Below are 15,930 nucleotides of genomic sequence, written 5' to 3'. Positions count from 1 at the left end.
ACCTCTCAAAGATTGTGATTGCTATGAACATATATATGTCTATGCTTCTTGCGTTGTGTTACAGTCAAGATGCTGAATCATTTTGCCTGTGTAGTTCTTTTTTCCTTTCCCCTTCAGATTTGAAGCCCAAAAGCGGGTGTCGATTTTAGAATCAAAATGGCCAGACTGAGTCTTTGTCACTTCATTTGCGGATCTGCAATTCAAGCAGGTAGAGCTTTTACACCATCAACGAGGAAAAAGCATTAGATACCAAGTTTGTAAACAAGAATCCAGTTATTGTCCTAAAGAGTCTGAACAGGTTCAACTTCTCAACGATAAGAGTACAATCAGATGTTATAAACCATCTTCAAGTGATGCTGGTGATGTTATTTTCAAGATCCAAATGCTCTAGTGGATATCTAACTCTTTGAGAGAGAGAGAGATCTGTGTACTCTGTGGTTTTTCCTGCTCTGTTAAAATCTACCCCCATAAACAAAGAGAGAAATCAGGAGCGAAACTAAATGGCATTATCAGCTTCGTTGCCCGTTTCATTGTTGTAGTATTTCTTTCTTTGTTGTTCTGTTTCAGGGACTTCCGACTTTTGATGATCCTTGATGGTCTCTAGTCAGTGGTGATTAGGTACTAAATGGAAGAAGAAATGTTATACAGAGAGCTTCTTTGTCTTTGTTAAAGATTCAGCTGCTTCGTTTGCAGAGTCGGTTCATTAAAAATGACAATATTTCTTTGTTAGGTAGGGTTACTCGGAGCCTCGGAGACACTCCTTGCCAAGACCTTAAAATATGTCATCCACGATCTAACTAATTGCTTTCTTTTATTAATATTACAAGAAATTCGAAGCTCTCAACTCGATCAATCTCGCTGATGCATGCATTTGCTAATTCTGATTAGCTCTACATCAGGTCTGAGAGTGGGAATATATTCAAGGATTCGGGATGATGCCCTTTCGTTGTACAGGATGCTTGGGCAGTTTTGGCTTTTTGGGTTCTGAGAGACTCCTTAGATGATGGTCTATCATCTGTATACTCTTTCAAGAACCAACCGTTTTATCTCATGGATGCATGCTGTTTCATTGATAACGAGTCCCTGTTGACTCGTCGTAGAGGTCTTGTTTTGGTCGGGCTTGATTTGATTTGGTATACAAGTTTTTGGCTTTTGTTTAAACCCGTGCGATGCACTGGAAGCATGAGTAATCCTTGTGCTCTTTGATATACGGATGATATCTTACGATGCAAATGAATCAAGTTGTTAACAAAGTTGCAACATGTTAGGACGATCGAAATGATTAATGAGTACTGTTTGGGAGAAATCTGACCAAAGGCAGAGAAGCCTGCAGATAACTGCGCCGAGCACAGTGACTTAGGCTTCAAGGACACATGAATCATCTGTCAAGCATTACCTGAACCGTTTCAGCGGCACGAGAGACGGCCAACCCCAGTTCGGGATGGAGCTACTCAACCATACATTACAGGCTGCAAAGTAGCAAAGACAAGGCCAAGGGTGCAGAAAATTACAGTTTAGACACATTGAGATATTTCAGTAGATTCTGATTACACGGACTATATGAACAAACCGAATTCGCTACTAATTAACGGGCGGCGCGACTTATTTAGTGAAGACCTTTGTAGAAATCAGCCTTTTAATGACCGAGCAAAGACTACCATTCCTGATCTCCAGCAAAGAATATTTCAGAATCGGAGGACTCTTTTACCTAACTTGAGAAATTTGGTATCTTCCATTCATGAGTCTGTGAGGAAATATCATTTCTTAGTGTTACACATTCACCTATGCCCAAGTTCTTGATGACAAAAAACCTCCGCACCGAAGACACGGGTGTCGTCAACAAGGTACCCGTTCGACTGATCCTTGAAATTTTCTAGAGGCACAAATCTTGAAATACCCCCCTTGGACCTCATCGCGCAAAACCTCCTCGTGTTCCCTTAATATCGCAAGTGTAACCTTTTTAGAAGTTATAATCAGAATTGCGTTTAACATTTTCCTCGAAATTAATTTCTGAAAAATATAATTGATATTATTATCAGCGTCTACTCAACATGTAAACTCACGAGAATCATATTGATCATGAGGTTGAGGATAATTGGATTGCCCCATCCCTATCGGGCTCTTTCCCTTGTCATTAGCTTTGCTTCCACTTGCCATTTTTTTTCAAAGAATTGAGCAGAAAGCCGATTCAGAAAATTGAAAGAATTGAGCAGATTGAGAGAATTAAAAAAAATTTGAGAGAAATTGTGAGAAAAAATGAAAGGGAGAATGGTATTTATAGAGAATTTAGGATAAATTGGTTAAGAGAAAAAAATGGAATAGGGTATTCGGCCGTTACAATGCAACGGCCCATTGGGGGAAAGAGCCACGGCTCTTTCCTTTTTTTTTTTTTTTTGGGCCTACCCAACGGCTATAAGGCGGTTCGGAACCGGCCCGGAACCTATTCTGAATTCTTTTCTAACCGTAACCAGCATGTGAGGGGCCGTGCTAGTTTTGGTTCGGAACCGACCGGCCCTATCAAAGGGCAGGTTTCGATTAGTCCATGGGCCGGTTCCGGGCCCAAACCGGCCCATTGCCAAGTCTAGGGATGATTCATTTTCGACTACGCACATAAAACGAAGAGAAGATTGAATATGAATCGAACCAAACTAGAGTTTCAGTTAGACATGGCCAGTTCCGATTCCACGAAAAGGTGGAACAGGTGGTTACGGGCCGGTTCCGGTTTCGTTTTTTAATTTTAATTTTTAAAATAATAAATAATAAAATAAACATAATAAATTATAAATTATAATCAAATTGTACATTGTAATAAAATGTGGAGAAAAAAGAGAGAGAGGATGAATAGGCTTGAACTTAATGAATTATCATTAAACGTCTACATATCTTCTTAGGGATAAAAAAATCAAAGCCCTTATAGTTCTTTTACCTTTGATAACCCCAACTTACCTCATTGTCAATCATTGCTACCCGTTGTGATACCCGTGGTGGTGATATCTCCACAATCCTCACTAAAAAATTTGTATTCTCGATCCAGCTCTTGGTGTCGAAATCTAGCATTCGTCCAATCGTCGACATAAGCTTGAGCTTCCACAGGACTCGAACTTAATCTTGAACGGCGAGAGTTCAAAATTAATCCTCCAGCACTAAATGCTTGTTTAACTACAACCGTTGAAGAAGGGGTTGCTAATATCCGGCGAGCGATGAGGGCGAGAACTGGGTAATCAATTGAGTGACTCTTCCACCACTCCAGGATTTGGAAATCTGTACTATGTTTTGTATCACGAAACTCAAATTGAGTGGTTAAATATTTTTCTAATTCAGAAATACTACCTGTTGCCCATTTTTTTTTTGTCTACTCTTGAGCATATTGTACCATCTACTAAGCGAATTACCAGCTTCGCTTCGTGAGGCGATAGATTGTAAAGATCCACAATCACTTAAACCATATCTAGTATAAAATTTTCCATATAATACTACTATAGATTCTTTAACATCTTATTTTATATTTGAAATATCTATTGAATCTTTCAAATGTAAACAATCATAATAATACACATTCAAATAATCTAGTAAACTGTCTAATTTAATACGTGGATAAAAAATAATACCAACTAAATAGACAAGAGGAATTTTGAAATAATAATGTAATCATTTTTCTCGCATTACTAAAATAGTCCGATCTAATTCAGTATTTTTTTTCATATTCACTAAAAACACCACCAATATTAACACACTCTATTAAAAATAAATACATAGTAGTATAATAAATACCAGATAAATTATTAGTAGCATCATTAAAAATTTTCAAAAAATCTATTTTTTTTTTTTGCAAACGTCCCAATGTTGCGGAAGTAAAGCAATTTCGGAAATATTTTGTGAAATAAACATACATAATAAATCTTTGTAATCAAAAGTTTGACGAAACAACTCGTAGGTAGAATTCCAACGAGTCGGAATATCTTTTGAAAACCTTTTTGCCCTTCTCCCATGTTGTTTGCAAAATTTTCCTCATGCTTTCATAAAATGAGCACGACTCCATAAAAATTTAATTGCATAATTTATTAGGGTGAGAGAAGTGTCAAGAGTCATAAAACATCTTATACACATAAATTTAAAACATGGCAATCACATCTAATGTGAAAAAATTGTCCACCAAAATAGAGTTTGCAAATATTTTCTAATTCGGAAATGAAAGTGGTATTTGCGGCGGCATTATCAAAATTAATTGAAAATACTTTATTTATCAAATTATACTCTTCTAAAACTTGCCTAATTATTCTATAAATATTATGAGCCAAATGTTTTTATCAAAAACTCGAAATGCAATAAGTTTTTTTTTAATGGTCTAGTCGTCACCTATCCAATGACACGTGACACCCATATAAGAATGAATTTGCCAAGGATCACTCCAAATATCGCTACCTAAATGCACACATCCATTGAATTTCACAAAAAAATTTGCTAAAGATTTTTTTATTTTTTATAAAGATGCAAAAGTTCGCGTTTGAGAGTATTTTTTGAAATAAATGGTGTTTGCGGAACCAACGCAGTATTTATCAAATATTTCAAATTAAAATTTTCACCGGTAGTAAACGGAGCATGATCAAGGGCAACGTATTCAGCTAATGTTTGTTTATAAAGTACATCGGTGTAACGGAATAAAGGATGAATATTAAAATTTGCGTACCCGAAAATTTGTTGTTGCGTAGTGTCGCTCCCCGCTTGAGTTGGATGTTTTTTCGTTAGATGCCGACGGAATGTTACGTAACCGTCTCCTTTCGTAAATTTGTATGTTTGCGAACAATATTTACAAGTTATATTATACTTACCTTCGCTTTCATCACGTACCTTGTTGAAATGCAGCCACAAGTCGGATGTACTCTCTCGGCACTTCCGTTCCGGCTCATTTGACGTTGACATTTCTTCGACATCGGTGGAATGATGAAGACTTTCTTGTGTTGGGACGTGCTCGACGTTTGGAATGGGAACAACGTTGATATTATCGTTGTCGTTTTCCCAACATGCATACTCACGAGGATCATAATCATATCCAGGAATAGAATACTCGGAATCTCCTATCGCCATCTTGGCCTTTTGAGTATTTCTGCTTCCACTTGTCATTTTTGAGAGAATTGATCGGAAATCCGATTGAGAGAATTGAGGCGGGATTGAGAGAATTTGAGAGAATTGAGAAAATTGTTGAGATGATTTGTGAGAAAAATGAAAGTGAGATGATAGATATTTATAGAGAAGGGGAGAGTTATTTAACTTTTTTTGTGTGCATGCAACGGCGGCCCAAAGAGCCGTTTGTTTTAGGGGGGTCGCGGGGGCCGCGGGGGTTGGGGAAGAACCCAACGGCTCTTTCCCCACTGGGCCAACCACCCACCTTTTTATTTTTTTAAAATAAACAGGTTGGAACTGGCCCGGAACCGTGGGCCCGGTCAACGGGCCGATTCTAGGCCGGTAAACGAGCCGGTTCCGAGCCGATTCCGGGCCATGGTTCCATTTTGGCCATGTCTAGTTTCAGTTCTCTTATCTCTCCTCAATGATGATTTCTTCGGAACGAAGCGACTCAATCTTGGGGAACGAAAGTAAAAAGCAGTCTTTTTTCTTCCATTTCTCTCACACCGGCAAACACCACGAGAGTCATCAAGCATCATCCGTGCTGTGGCTACTCGAAGAACCCCGACTATGTCGAAGATAAAAAGAGAAGCAATAGATTCAAATGCTGCTGAAGGGGACGACGAACATGATGGTACCACTTCCCTCTTCGAGTTTCTCCCCAAAAACAACTAAAAACAACGATCTTCTTCAGTTGATTTCTTTTTCCCTTTCTGGGGTTATTGCTGTTTCGCTGTTTGTGATTTTGGGGGGAGTTGTGACTGAGCAGAGATAACTACGGAGAGGAGAGTGATGTCGCCGGCGCATTATGTGTTCAAGATCGAATCTTTCTCTCTATTGTCAAAGCACGACATCAACATGTACGAGACGAACGAGTTCAACGTTGGTGACCAGAAGTGGTAAATCTGTAATCTCTCTGTGCAAGCACAAGTTTTTTTGTGCTGCTCCATGCTCGGTGTCTTCTAGGTTGTATTGTTTCTTAACATGGACAGCGAAGGTTATGGTTTATATATTTTCATAAAAAAGGTTTGAGGGTGTCTTTTAGGTTGTGTTGTTCTTTCTGATTGGATCCACGGCTTAGGAGACTTAGATGAGTCTAGTGTATCTGGGTATCCAAGCAAAGATGTGGTTAAGGTGGGTTGTTTCATCTGATTACTGGGGACTACAAAATTGCTAATTATGCATTGTGATGCGTTCCTTCATGAAAGAAACAAAGGCTCCAATCGTGTTCGGTGATGAGAGAAAGTTTGCTCACAGGTCTCAAAATTGAAGATCTCTTAACGGACAAATCCATTTGTTATTCAGCTAACTACTGAAACTCTTCATGCGTATAAGCTTCTTGAACCTGGTGTTTTGTCATTGTGTAGGAGATTGATTCTCTATCCTAATGGAGACAAGAGCAAGAAGGGGGAAGATCACGTGTCCCTATATCTTGCTCTTTCTGAGGCCAATCCTCTGAAAGTTGGCTGGGAGATAAATGCAACTGTTAGGTTCTTTGTGTTCGATCAAATTCACGATGAATACTTGTTAAGAGAAGGTACGTTGTTCCCTACGTCTTTGAAAGAAAAAGTGATTTACACCTCTGGTTGCTTGGAGAACTCTCGCTTCATATGTTGCAGGGAAAGACAGGAGGTTTCATACGATGAAGTCCAAATGGGGTATTCCAAGATTTATGCCGCTGAAAACTTTCATCAATCCGTCAAACGGCTACCTTGTTGATGACACTTGTGTGTTCGGGGTGGAGGTTTTTGTTGCCAAAAGTTTAGGTCTGGGTGAATGCTTGACACTAAAAGCGAGTCCGGAGTCTTTTAGTCACGAATGGAAGATGTCAAACTTCTCCACTTTGGTGAATGATTGCTACTCTGAAGTATTCACTGCAGGGAATCACAACTGGTACCTCTTATATCACCCAGTAGTTTTTTTTGTTTTTTTTTCCTTTTTTGCTTTTGCATATTCCTATGTTCTGATCATTTATCATTACTTGGTTACGTTTCTCCTTATGTTCAGGAATTTACATCTACATCCAAGGGGTGACGGGCGTAACAGGGAGAAAAACCTTTCGATATTTCTTTGTTTAGCAGATTCAGGTGATCAGAAAGTCAAAGCCACTTTTACCATTTGGTTAAAAGGGAAAGATGGCAAGAAGCATGAGGAGACAGGTGGTAACTGCTGATCTAAAATGGATGGCCAGCACAAAATCTTTAGCGAAGCTTAATTACATAAAAAATGAATGGAAAGATAACCAGAATGCCATTATAACGAAACATGTTATAGTTCTTATCCCCCTTTCTCGCTGTGGTCTAAATGGAATGTCAGTATTTAACATGATTTATTTGGTTTGCCACCATCATTCTCATTAATACAGCTAATACTTCTTTTGCAGGTACTAATTGGTTCAACAGTGCAGTTAAAAGTTGGGGTTGGCCCTCCTTCTTGCCGCTGAAAACCGTTCAAGATTACTTAGTTGGCGATGAGTGTGTCGTGGAGGCTGAAGTGGAAGTTCTTGGCACAGTGAGTAAACTGCCATGATGTGTTGCTGAGTTCATGATCAATCACTTAACTGATGTTTCTTCCATGGGTCGAGCGTGTTTTTTTTTTTTTGTTTTTTCCGCTTGGGTTAGGACCTCGCTTGTTATGTAAATTATGGGTTATTAGTGTCTTTTGATAGTTTGTTCACCAAACGAGGGTGATCCTCTTAAGACAAACTCTTTTTCCGCCTCATCTCTCAAAGATTGCGGTTGCCATGAATATGTACATGTCTGTGCTTGTTGCGTTGCAGTCGAAACTGAAGCTGCTGAATCGTTTTGCCTGTGTAGTTCTTTATTGCTTTCCTCTTCAGATTCAAAGCCCGAAAGTGTGTCACTTTGACATTCAAAGTGCTTGAGTTGATGTCTAACTTTTTGCGGGAAGGATCGGAAGAGTTCTATTCATTTAAGCGAAAACTTCCTTCTTTTCATGCCACTGAACACATAACTTCTGATCCTGCCCCATCTTCGCATTTTGATTTACTAGACGGTGCCTTCTGACTTGTCTCTGGGGCAGAAGATTGTAGAGCAACTTGCTCCTTAAGGAGAATCAACAAAAGACAACAACAACCGTTTACAGCTGTTCGAGAAGTAAAAATAACACCCAATTTGGAAGTCTACCGTAATCCAATTTTCAACTTTCAACTATGCCAACTATGGCTGAGTTCTTTACGGCGAGAACCTCCATCCCAAACGCGCATTACAATAATTTACAGATTTGAAATAGAAATTTGTTTGGTGAAGTAATTTTATTTTTCTATGTGAGGCACAATCTGTTGGTTTAAGAATAAGTTTATAGCAGAATACCAAATAGAAAAATTTATTTCTAGTAAAAAATATGACATCAGTATTGGGTTGTGGTTCATATTTTCTAATAACAGAAAAGCACATGGATCCATCTCCACCCTAAGTGGGCAAGGGCCCGGGGGAGCCGCCTAAGCTATATAAGTCCACATTTGGATACATAGATATATAAGTCCACATTTGGAAAAAGTAACGGCGAAACTACATAGCATCATCAGCTTCGTCGTCCATTTTGCTGTTTCGATGTTTCTTTTTCCTTCCGTTTCCGGGACTTTTGACGATTCTTGATGGTTTCTGATCACCGGTGTTACGTGATAAATGGAAGAAGAAGTACACAAAGAGGCTTCTTCTTCTTCTTCTTCTTCTTTTCCTCGAGATTCAGTCACTTCGTTTTCCGGGGAAAGAAATGGAGCGATCCAAATTCCTTAGTCTTTTCCTGCGTTGAGGCGAAAATGCATTAAACCCCACTAGCCCACCAATTTTAATCTTGACCCAAAAAATAAAGTGAAAAGTAATGTACCAATCTAATTTTTCTTTTTGGTCGGCTACCAATCTAAACTTTACATGTTGCTTTTTGGCTTTTATCCTTTCGCACCATGATCTCGAGAGGTCGCCACAGCTTTATAGATTTGCTATTCTTGATTTGATAACCCTTGACCTATGGACACTTGTTAAACATCCAAACATGAAAAATTACGCATTACCCTCTCTCTCTATGCACAATCACTGCATTAAAGATGAAAACATTTGTCTATTAGTTAGGGTCAATCGATGTTTAGGAGACACTCGTTACCAAGATCATTTTTACCTGTCATATGTGACCTAATTCGCAGTACTTTTCACCTAACATCACAAGAAATTAAAATCTCTCAACTTGACTAATCTCCACGACTGCACTCACTAATTTTGATTGGCTACGTATTAGGTATTAGAGTTGGAATACATGCAAAGAGTCGGAACTATGCCCTCATAATTGTTAAAGGATGCTAGGAAAGTTTTGGCTTTTTGGGTCCGGAGAAACTCCTTGGACAAGGGTATGTCATCCGCAAATTATTTCAAATGCCAAGCATTTTATCTCTTGGATGCTTGCTGTTTCACTGGATAACGAGTCCCTTTGACTTAGCCACATTAAGGCTCTTTTATATCCTTTTGAACATTTAACCAATCAAAGTAGCAAAACTCAAAAACTAGTTGAACAATGGAGATGACCTGAGACAATTTTAAATGGCTTTCGCGTCTGCCCGCGTCCTTTGCTCGCTCATGTGACACTGGGCTAAATATCAAGCTAATGAATCCATATGCAAACTGCTCGCTCTCACCTAATAGAATATCGATTGCCTCAGCTAAAAAACAATTTACAGCCGACATCCGCCGTACAAAACTACCCAAGCAAAGCTCGAACAACTCGTTCAACACCAATTAAACTATCAGACAAATTAGCGGAGCGAAATTCCACTTTTTGCAAATAGGTAAATCCAACTTATGAAGCACCTCGCTAATTCCATGTCTCTTTTTACCCGAAAATTATGATACAATTATCATCGCTTGATATGTACACTTTTGCCAACCGTGACAACATACGGGTAGCACTCTAGTCAGTTAACAAGTGAGGTCTACCTTCCTCGCTATACTTTTTTTTTTTCCAACTGTCACTATAGTTGAGACAGAGACAAAAAAGATTAAGGGCATAAACTCGATTAACAAGTGTCATATAAGTCTCCATTTTATTCGGTAACGGGGACACGCACCACTTGCCGTTATCTTTGACTCGATGCTCAATCCAGTCTCTAAACCTTTTTTTTTTTTCTACCTGTATTACGAAATTTGTTGGAATGTGGTCCTCTGAATAAATGTGGTACCACGTCATTTGCTTTTAATTGACATGGAGTGCCAACTTTTTTGGAAAATCAAGGCCTCGTATGAAACGAATTAATTCTGTTATCGGATACGATGTACGTGGCAGCGAAACTCACCAACCCCATGAATTAATTTGATTGCTGGAATTGAGCACTTCTGCAGTCGAAGGTGAACAAATAGGAGTATGGGATCAAAAACTTTCTGTGCTACATAGAACAAATAGATCAAAAGATAGAGACATCAATCAAACTTGCTGCAAAATAACAATTCCGCAAGTTTGCGGTGGTAAAACTGTCAGCCTAGTACTCACATGAAACAGCAGTAGAAATCGTCTGATCTTTGGATTCGCATCGTATTTGTCATGTGAGTTTACCAGAAGCACCTAGGACGGTGACTTCGGCCTCAACGACGCATTCATCATTGACTAGGAAATCTCCAACGTGTTCTAGCAGCATAAAACCAGTCCACCCCCCTAAAGAGCTTGAACTACTGAACCAATGTGAACCTGCAAACGAACATTTAGCCACATCTATTAGTACAAAATAGAATAAGAAACGACTGAGCGAAGAACTGTGTAGATAATACCTTTTGGGCCCTCATAGACAGCACCATCTTGGCCTCTCATCCGGAAGCAGAACCTGACGTTAACTTTCTGCTGAGGAGCTAGTTTCTCTGAATCTACCAAACAAAGAAATATGGAAAGGCTTTTGTTCTTTTCTCTCGAAATACCCCTTGGATAGAGACGCACCTGCCTGAATAGATGAATAGTCCCATAACTATTAAATCTACAAGCAAACACCATTGGTATCATTCCCACAGAAATTTAACAGATTCAAGAAATTTAAGTTACCATTTCCGCTTTCCAGCAAAAAACATTTCTGAATAGCAGCACTCTTCAACCAAACTTGAGAAATTTGGAATCTTCCATTCATGTGTATGTGAGGATGTACCCTTTTTTAGTGCTAGACATTCACCTATGCCTGAGTTCTTGATGACGAAAACCTCCACTCCAAAGATGCTGGTGTCGTCAATGAGGTACCCGTTCGTCCGATCCTTGAAAGTTTCTAGAGGCACAAATCTTGGAATACCCCATTTGGACCTCATGGCACGAAACCTCGTGGTGCTCCCTAGTGCAAATTTTTCATAAAGTTACAACCAAAGTTGCATTTAGCATTTTCCTCGAAATTGATACGTGGAAATGGTTACCTCTTTTTACCAAGTACGTGTCGCGAATTTGATCAAACACAAAGAACCTAACGATTGCATTCACGTCCGAGCCAACGTTCAAAGGACTGGTCTCGGAAACTGCCAGATATATAGACACATAACCTTCTCCATCTCTGCTCTCGTCTCCATTGGGATAGAGAATCAGTCTCCTGCAACAATCAGACAACTTTAAGTAGTAATTCCCACAGATCTCATTCAATCAGATACATCACACACACATTGAGAGAGAGAGAGAGAGAGAGAGAGCACCATTTGTGGCCTCCAGATTCGAAGTCATTAGTTTCATACATGTCTATGCCGTTGTCTGAAAACAGAGAGAAGGACTCAATCTTGAGCACATAATGTGCAGGTGAGACATCTGTGTACTCCGTAGTTATTCCTGCTCAGTTTAAATCAAGCCCAATTAACATAGAGAGAGAAACCAACTGACGTGTTCACGTCCGCGAATAAAAAAAGGAAAAATTGTCTCCGGATGTAGAAAAGCTAAATGCGAAGCTACGTACCATAATAAGCTTCGTCGTCCATGTCCATGTCTTTATATTTCTTTCTTCTTCTGTTTCTCAGACTTCTACTTCTGATGATTCTTGATGGTTTCTGGTCAGCGGTGTTACGTACTGAATGGAAGAAGAAATACAGTAAGGGGCTTCTTCCTGTTTTTCCAGGGTCGCTTCGTTTCTGGGAAAAGAAATAGAAGAGAAAGGCGTCGCCATCCAAATTGCTTTGCTTTTCAGCGAAATTGCATCGAGATATTTAGTTATATTCTAGATATTTTTAGGATATTTTTTCTGATTTTCAATATCTTTTTTGATTATGCACGTCTGATTTGTTTTCCTTTGATAGTTATATAATAAAGCATGTAATATATATATATATATATATATATATATATATAAATACATATATGTATGTATACATATATCTAGTTATACAGGAATTCCTCCTCAAATATATTTTCCGTATTATCCTGAAAGTAGATATTAAAGATGGTAAAGTGGCAAAACTTGAGAAAGATCCCTTTGTAACGACAGGTATCAATTTAAATATGTTTTTGGGATAGTCGCTCAAAATCCTATGTAAAGTTTGAACTTTAGCAATGTTTCACAATAGACCTTCAAAAGGAGAAATTAACTTTGACCCATTTTGCATTATAGCTCCTGGTTGTAGTCGCGAAATTTTCTATTTGCATAGAAATTAATGACAAGAAAACTCTATTACATGATTAATAAAGTTAAGAAGAAAATAGAGAGGATGCATAGTCAATGGAGATAAAAATATATATTTTGTGAGGGAAAACGAGATAATTCATCTTTGGTAACTCATAATAGCTTATGAAAAGAGAAAGAAAAATCAGCGAATATAACAAAAATCTAAGTTCACGAGGCGATTTCAAAATTTAAGAAAGATTGTGCAATGATGCCTCAAAATTTAAGAGAAAAGTCGGGATTGGGATTATGATGTGATGGTGGCAAATTTTGGGAGATTATTCAAGAACTAATGTATAATTTTTTTTTCGTGATAAAAAAGAATGGGTTGAAATATCAATTGATATTTTTGCAAAGAGTATTTTATTGAAGGATTAAGTTATTACTCTACAAAGAAAAATTTAAATTATTAAAGGATGAGATCAATTCATAAGTGCTTTTTTAGTTATTATTATAGCTGATAGAATTTCATTGGTCTAATTCAGAATCTTCTGATCGGTTTTGACTCTATCTATACAGAATATATATTTAATTTCAAATCTGTATATAGTATTATACTATAACTTTGAGCGATTTTTGACTGAGCCTAGAGAAAGAAGAGAAGTTTGAATATTAATCGATCCAAATCACAGTTTCAGTTCTCTCTATCTCTCTGCTCCTCAGTGATGATTTCCTCCGAACGAAGCGACTTGGGTATTGAAAAAAAAAGTCTTTTTTCTTCCATCTCTCTCACACCAGCAAAGACCATCAGACCCTTCAAGGATCATCCGTGCTGTAGCTCCTTGAAGAACCAGACAATGTCAAAAAGGAAAAGAGAAGCAACAGATTCAAATGCTGCTGAAGTGGGCGACAAACATGATGGTGCAATTTCTCTCTCTCTCTCTCTCTCTCTCTCTCTCTCTCTCTCTCTCTCTCTCTCTCTCTCTCTCTCTCTCTGAGTTTCAGCCAAAGCCCAGAATAGGATATGAAATCGTGGAATTCTGTGGCTTGATTTTCCCTTTTCTGGGATTTTTTTTGTTTCTACTGTTTGTGATTTTGGGGGGGGGTGGGGGTTTGAACTAAGCAGAGATAACTGCCGAGACTAGAGAGGTCTCGCCGCCACACTAGGTGCTCAAGATCGAGTCTTTTTCTCTACTGTCAAAGAACGACATCAAACTGTTATCTTGGAAACGAAGGAAAAAAAAAGCTTTCGTGATCAATAATCTCTAGTGATCCCCGCTACAACCATCATTCAATCGACCCTCAAACTTCGGTCAAGTTGAAAAACTAAAACTTTAGAAAATGACTTCGTTCGAAATATACAGAGAAGCCGGCCGCTCTATGTCCCCTCAACTCAAGTGTCCCAACATAGTTCATGTGCTGCATGAGTCTATATCTTGCTGGTTGTAAAAAGATTTTCAATGTACTAGGATTGACAAACAAAGAAATATCGAAAGACTTTTGTTCTTTTCTCTCGAATCACCCCTTGGGTAGAGACGCACCTTCCTGAACAGCTGAATAGTCCCATAACCCCATTAAATCTACAAGCAGGCACCAAAGGTATCATTCCTACAGAAATTTAACAGATTGAAGAAATTTAATTTACCATTTCCGATCTCCAGCAAAAAATGTTTCTGAATAGCATGACTCTAGAACCAAACTTGAGAAATTTGGAATCTTCCATTCATGTGAATGTGAGGATGTACCCTTTTTTAGTGTTAGACGTTCCCGATGCCTGAGTTCTCGATGACAAAAAACCTCCACACTGAAGACACACGTGTCATCAATAAGGTACCTGTTCGACTGATTCTTGAAAGTTTCTGGGGGCACAAATCTTGGAATACCCCATCTGGACCTCATGGCACAGTACCTCATGGTGCTCCCCTAATATCATAAGCGTAAATTTCTTTTATAAAGTTACACCCAAAGCTGCATTTAGCATTTTCCTCGAAATTAATACTTGGAAATGATTACCTTGTTTTACCAAGTATGTGTCGCGAATTTGATCAAACACAGAGAACGAAATGATTGTGTTCACGTCCGAGCCAACCTTCAAAGGATTGGTCTCGGAAACTGCCAGATATATAGATACATGACCTTCTCCGTTTCTGCTCTTGTCTCCATTAGGACAGAGAATCAGTCTCCTGCAACAATCAGACAACTTTAAGGGTGGGTCTAGTTCAGCATTTGAAATGAGTTTTGAAAAAATGCAAATGCCTTCGACCTAAAGAGGTTTAGGAAAATGCTAATTGCTTTTGGTAAAATCTCATTTGAAAAAAGGCTTTGGGTTGAATGGTGTTTGATAAAAACAGCATCCCAAAAGGGCTTTGAATGTACTTTTTTAACTTTTAATTAAAAAAAATTACCCATTGCCGGACCGGCGAAGAAGATAAATAGTAAAAAGGAAGGCAAAATCGAAAATATAGAAAATTGATGAGGTTAGTTTTGAAAGGAAAAAAAATTTCTTAGCATTTGGTCAAATGTTGAAAGCTCAATGCTGGTCCCTACCAGCATTGGGTTTTCAGTCTTCCCAAAGCTAACATTTGGTCAAATGCTGGTTTAAAAATGAACCAAATACTTCAGCATTCTTCCAATGGGCTTTGGAGACTGAAAGCCCATTGGGAATGCTGAACCAAACCCATCCTAAGTAGTAATAACCACAGAATTCAATCAGATCAATCATACAAACATTGAGAGAGAGAGAGAGAACACCATTGATGGCCTCCAGATTCGAAGTCATTAGTTTCAAACATGGTCGTTGTCTGAAAACGGAGAGAATGAATCTATCTTGAATACAAAATGTGCAGGTGAGACATCTGTGTACTCCGGAGTTATTCCTGCCCGGCTAAACAATCAAGCCCAACAAACAAAAGAAAGAGAAACCAACTGAAGCGTTCTTGTCCAAGAATAAAAAAATTGTCTCCCGATTTAGAAAAACTAAACGCGAATCAACATACCATCATCAGCTTCGACGGCCATTTTCCTGCTTTACTCTCTCGTTTCTTCTTCTGTTTCCGAGGCCTCAACTTTTTGGTGATTCTTGATGGTTTCTGGTCAGCGGTGTTATGTACCGAATGGAAGGAACAGATATATAGAGAGGCTTCTTCTTCGTTTTCCAAGATTCAGTCGCTTGGTTTCTCTTGAAAGAAATGAAGCGATGGAACGAAGGAGAACGCATTAACACCTACTAGCCCACCAATTTTAATCTTGACCTG

General features: G+C 38.6%; 2 protein-coding genes across 2 annotated transcripts; one reads left to right on the top strand and one right to left on the bottom strand.

Annotated features, from left to right (window-relative positions):
- Window positions 1-5,691: 5,691 nt before the first annotated feature.
- LOC115756270 lies at window positions 5,692-8,190 on the top strand. Its single transcript, XM_048281933.1, has 9 exons — window positions 5,692-5,755; window positions 5,891-6,007; window positions 6,167-6,255; window positions 6,427-6,658; window positions 6,741-7,014; window positions 7,129-7,283; window positions 7,505-7,632; window positions 7,901-7,975; window positions 8,134-8,190. Exons 1-9 carry the CDS (start codon window positions 5,692-5,694, stop codon window positions 8,188-8,190), a joined length of 1,191 nt encoding a protein of 396 aa, XP_048137890.1.
- A 2,476-nt stretch (window positions 8,191-10,666) lies between these two features.
- Window positions 10,667-15,694, bottom strand: LOC115756269. Its single transcript, XM_048281932.1, has 12 exons — window positions 15,673-15,694; window positions 15,467-15,552; window positions 15,294-15,358; window positions 14,700-14,859; window positions 14,422-14,599; window positions 14,218-14,256; window positions 12,038-12,148; window positions 11,784-11,913; window positions 11,514-11,683; window positions 11,158-11,434; window positions 10,893-11,059; window positions 10,667-10,812 (listed from the first exon to the last, which is right to left on the bottom strand). The coding sequence occupies exons 1-12, from the start codon at window positions 15,692-15,694 to the stop codon at window positions 10,667-10,669; spliced, it is 1,551 nt and encodes a 516-aa protein (XP_048137889.1).
- Window positions 15,695-15,930: the final 236 nt, after the last annotated feature.

This window comes from Rhodamnia argentea, chromosome 7 (genome assembly GCF_020921035.1).
Source record: "Rhodamnia argentea isolate NSW1041297 chromosome 7, ASM2092103v1, whole genome shotgun sequence".
Taxonomy (NCBI): Eukaryota; Viridiplantae; Streptophyta; class Magnoliopsida; order Myrtales; family Myrtaceae; genus Rhodamnia; species Rhodamnia argentea.
Note: the sequence above shows the minus strand (reverse complement) of the source record. Positions and strands in the feature narration are given on the sequence as shown.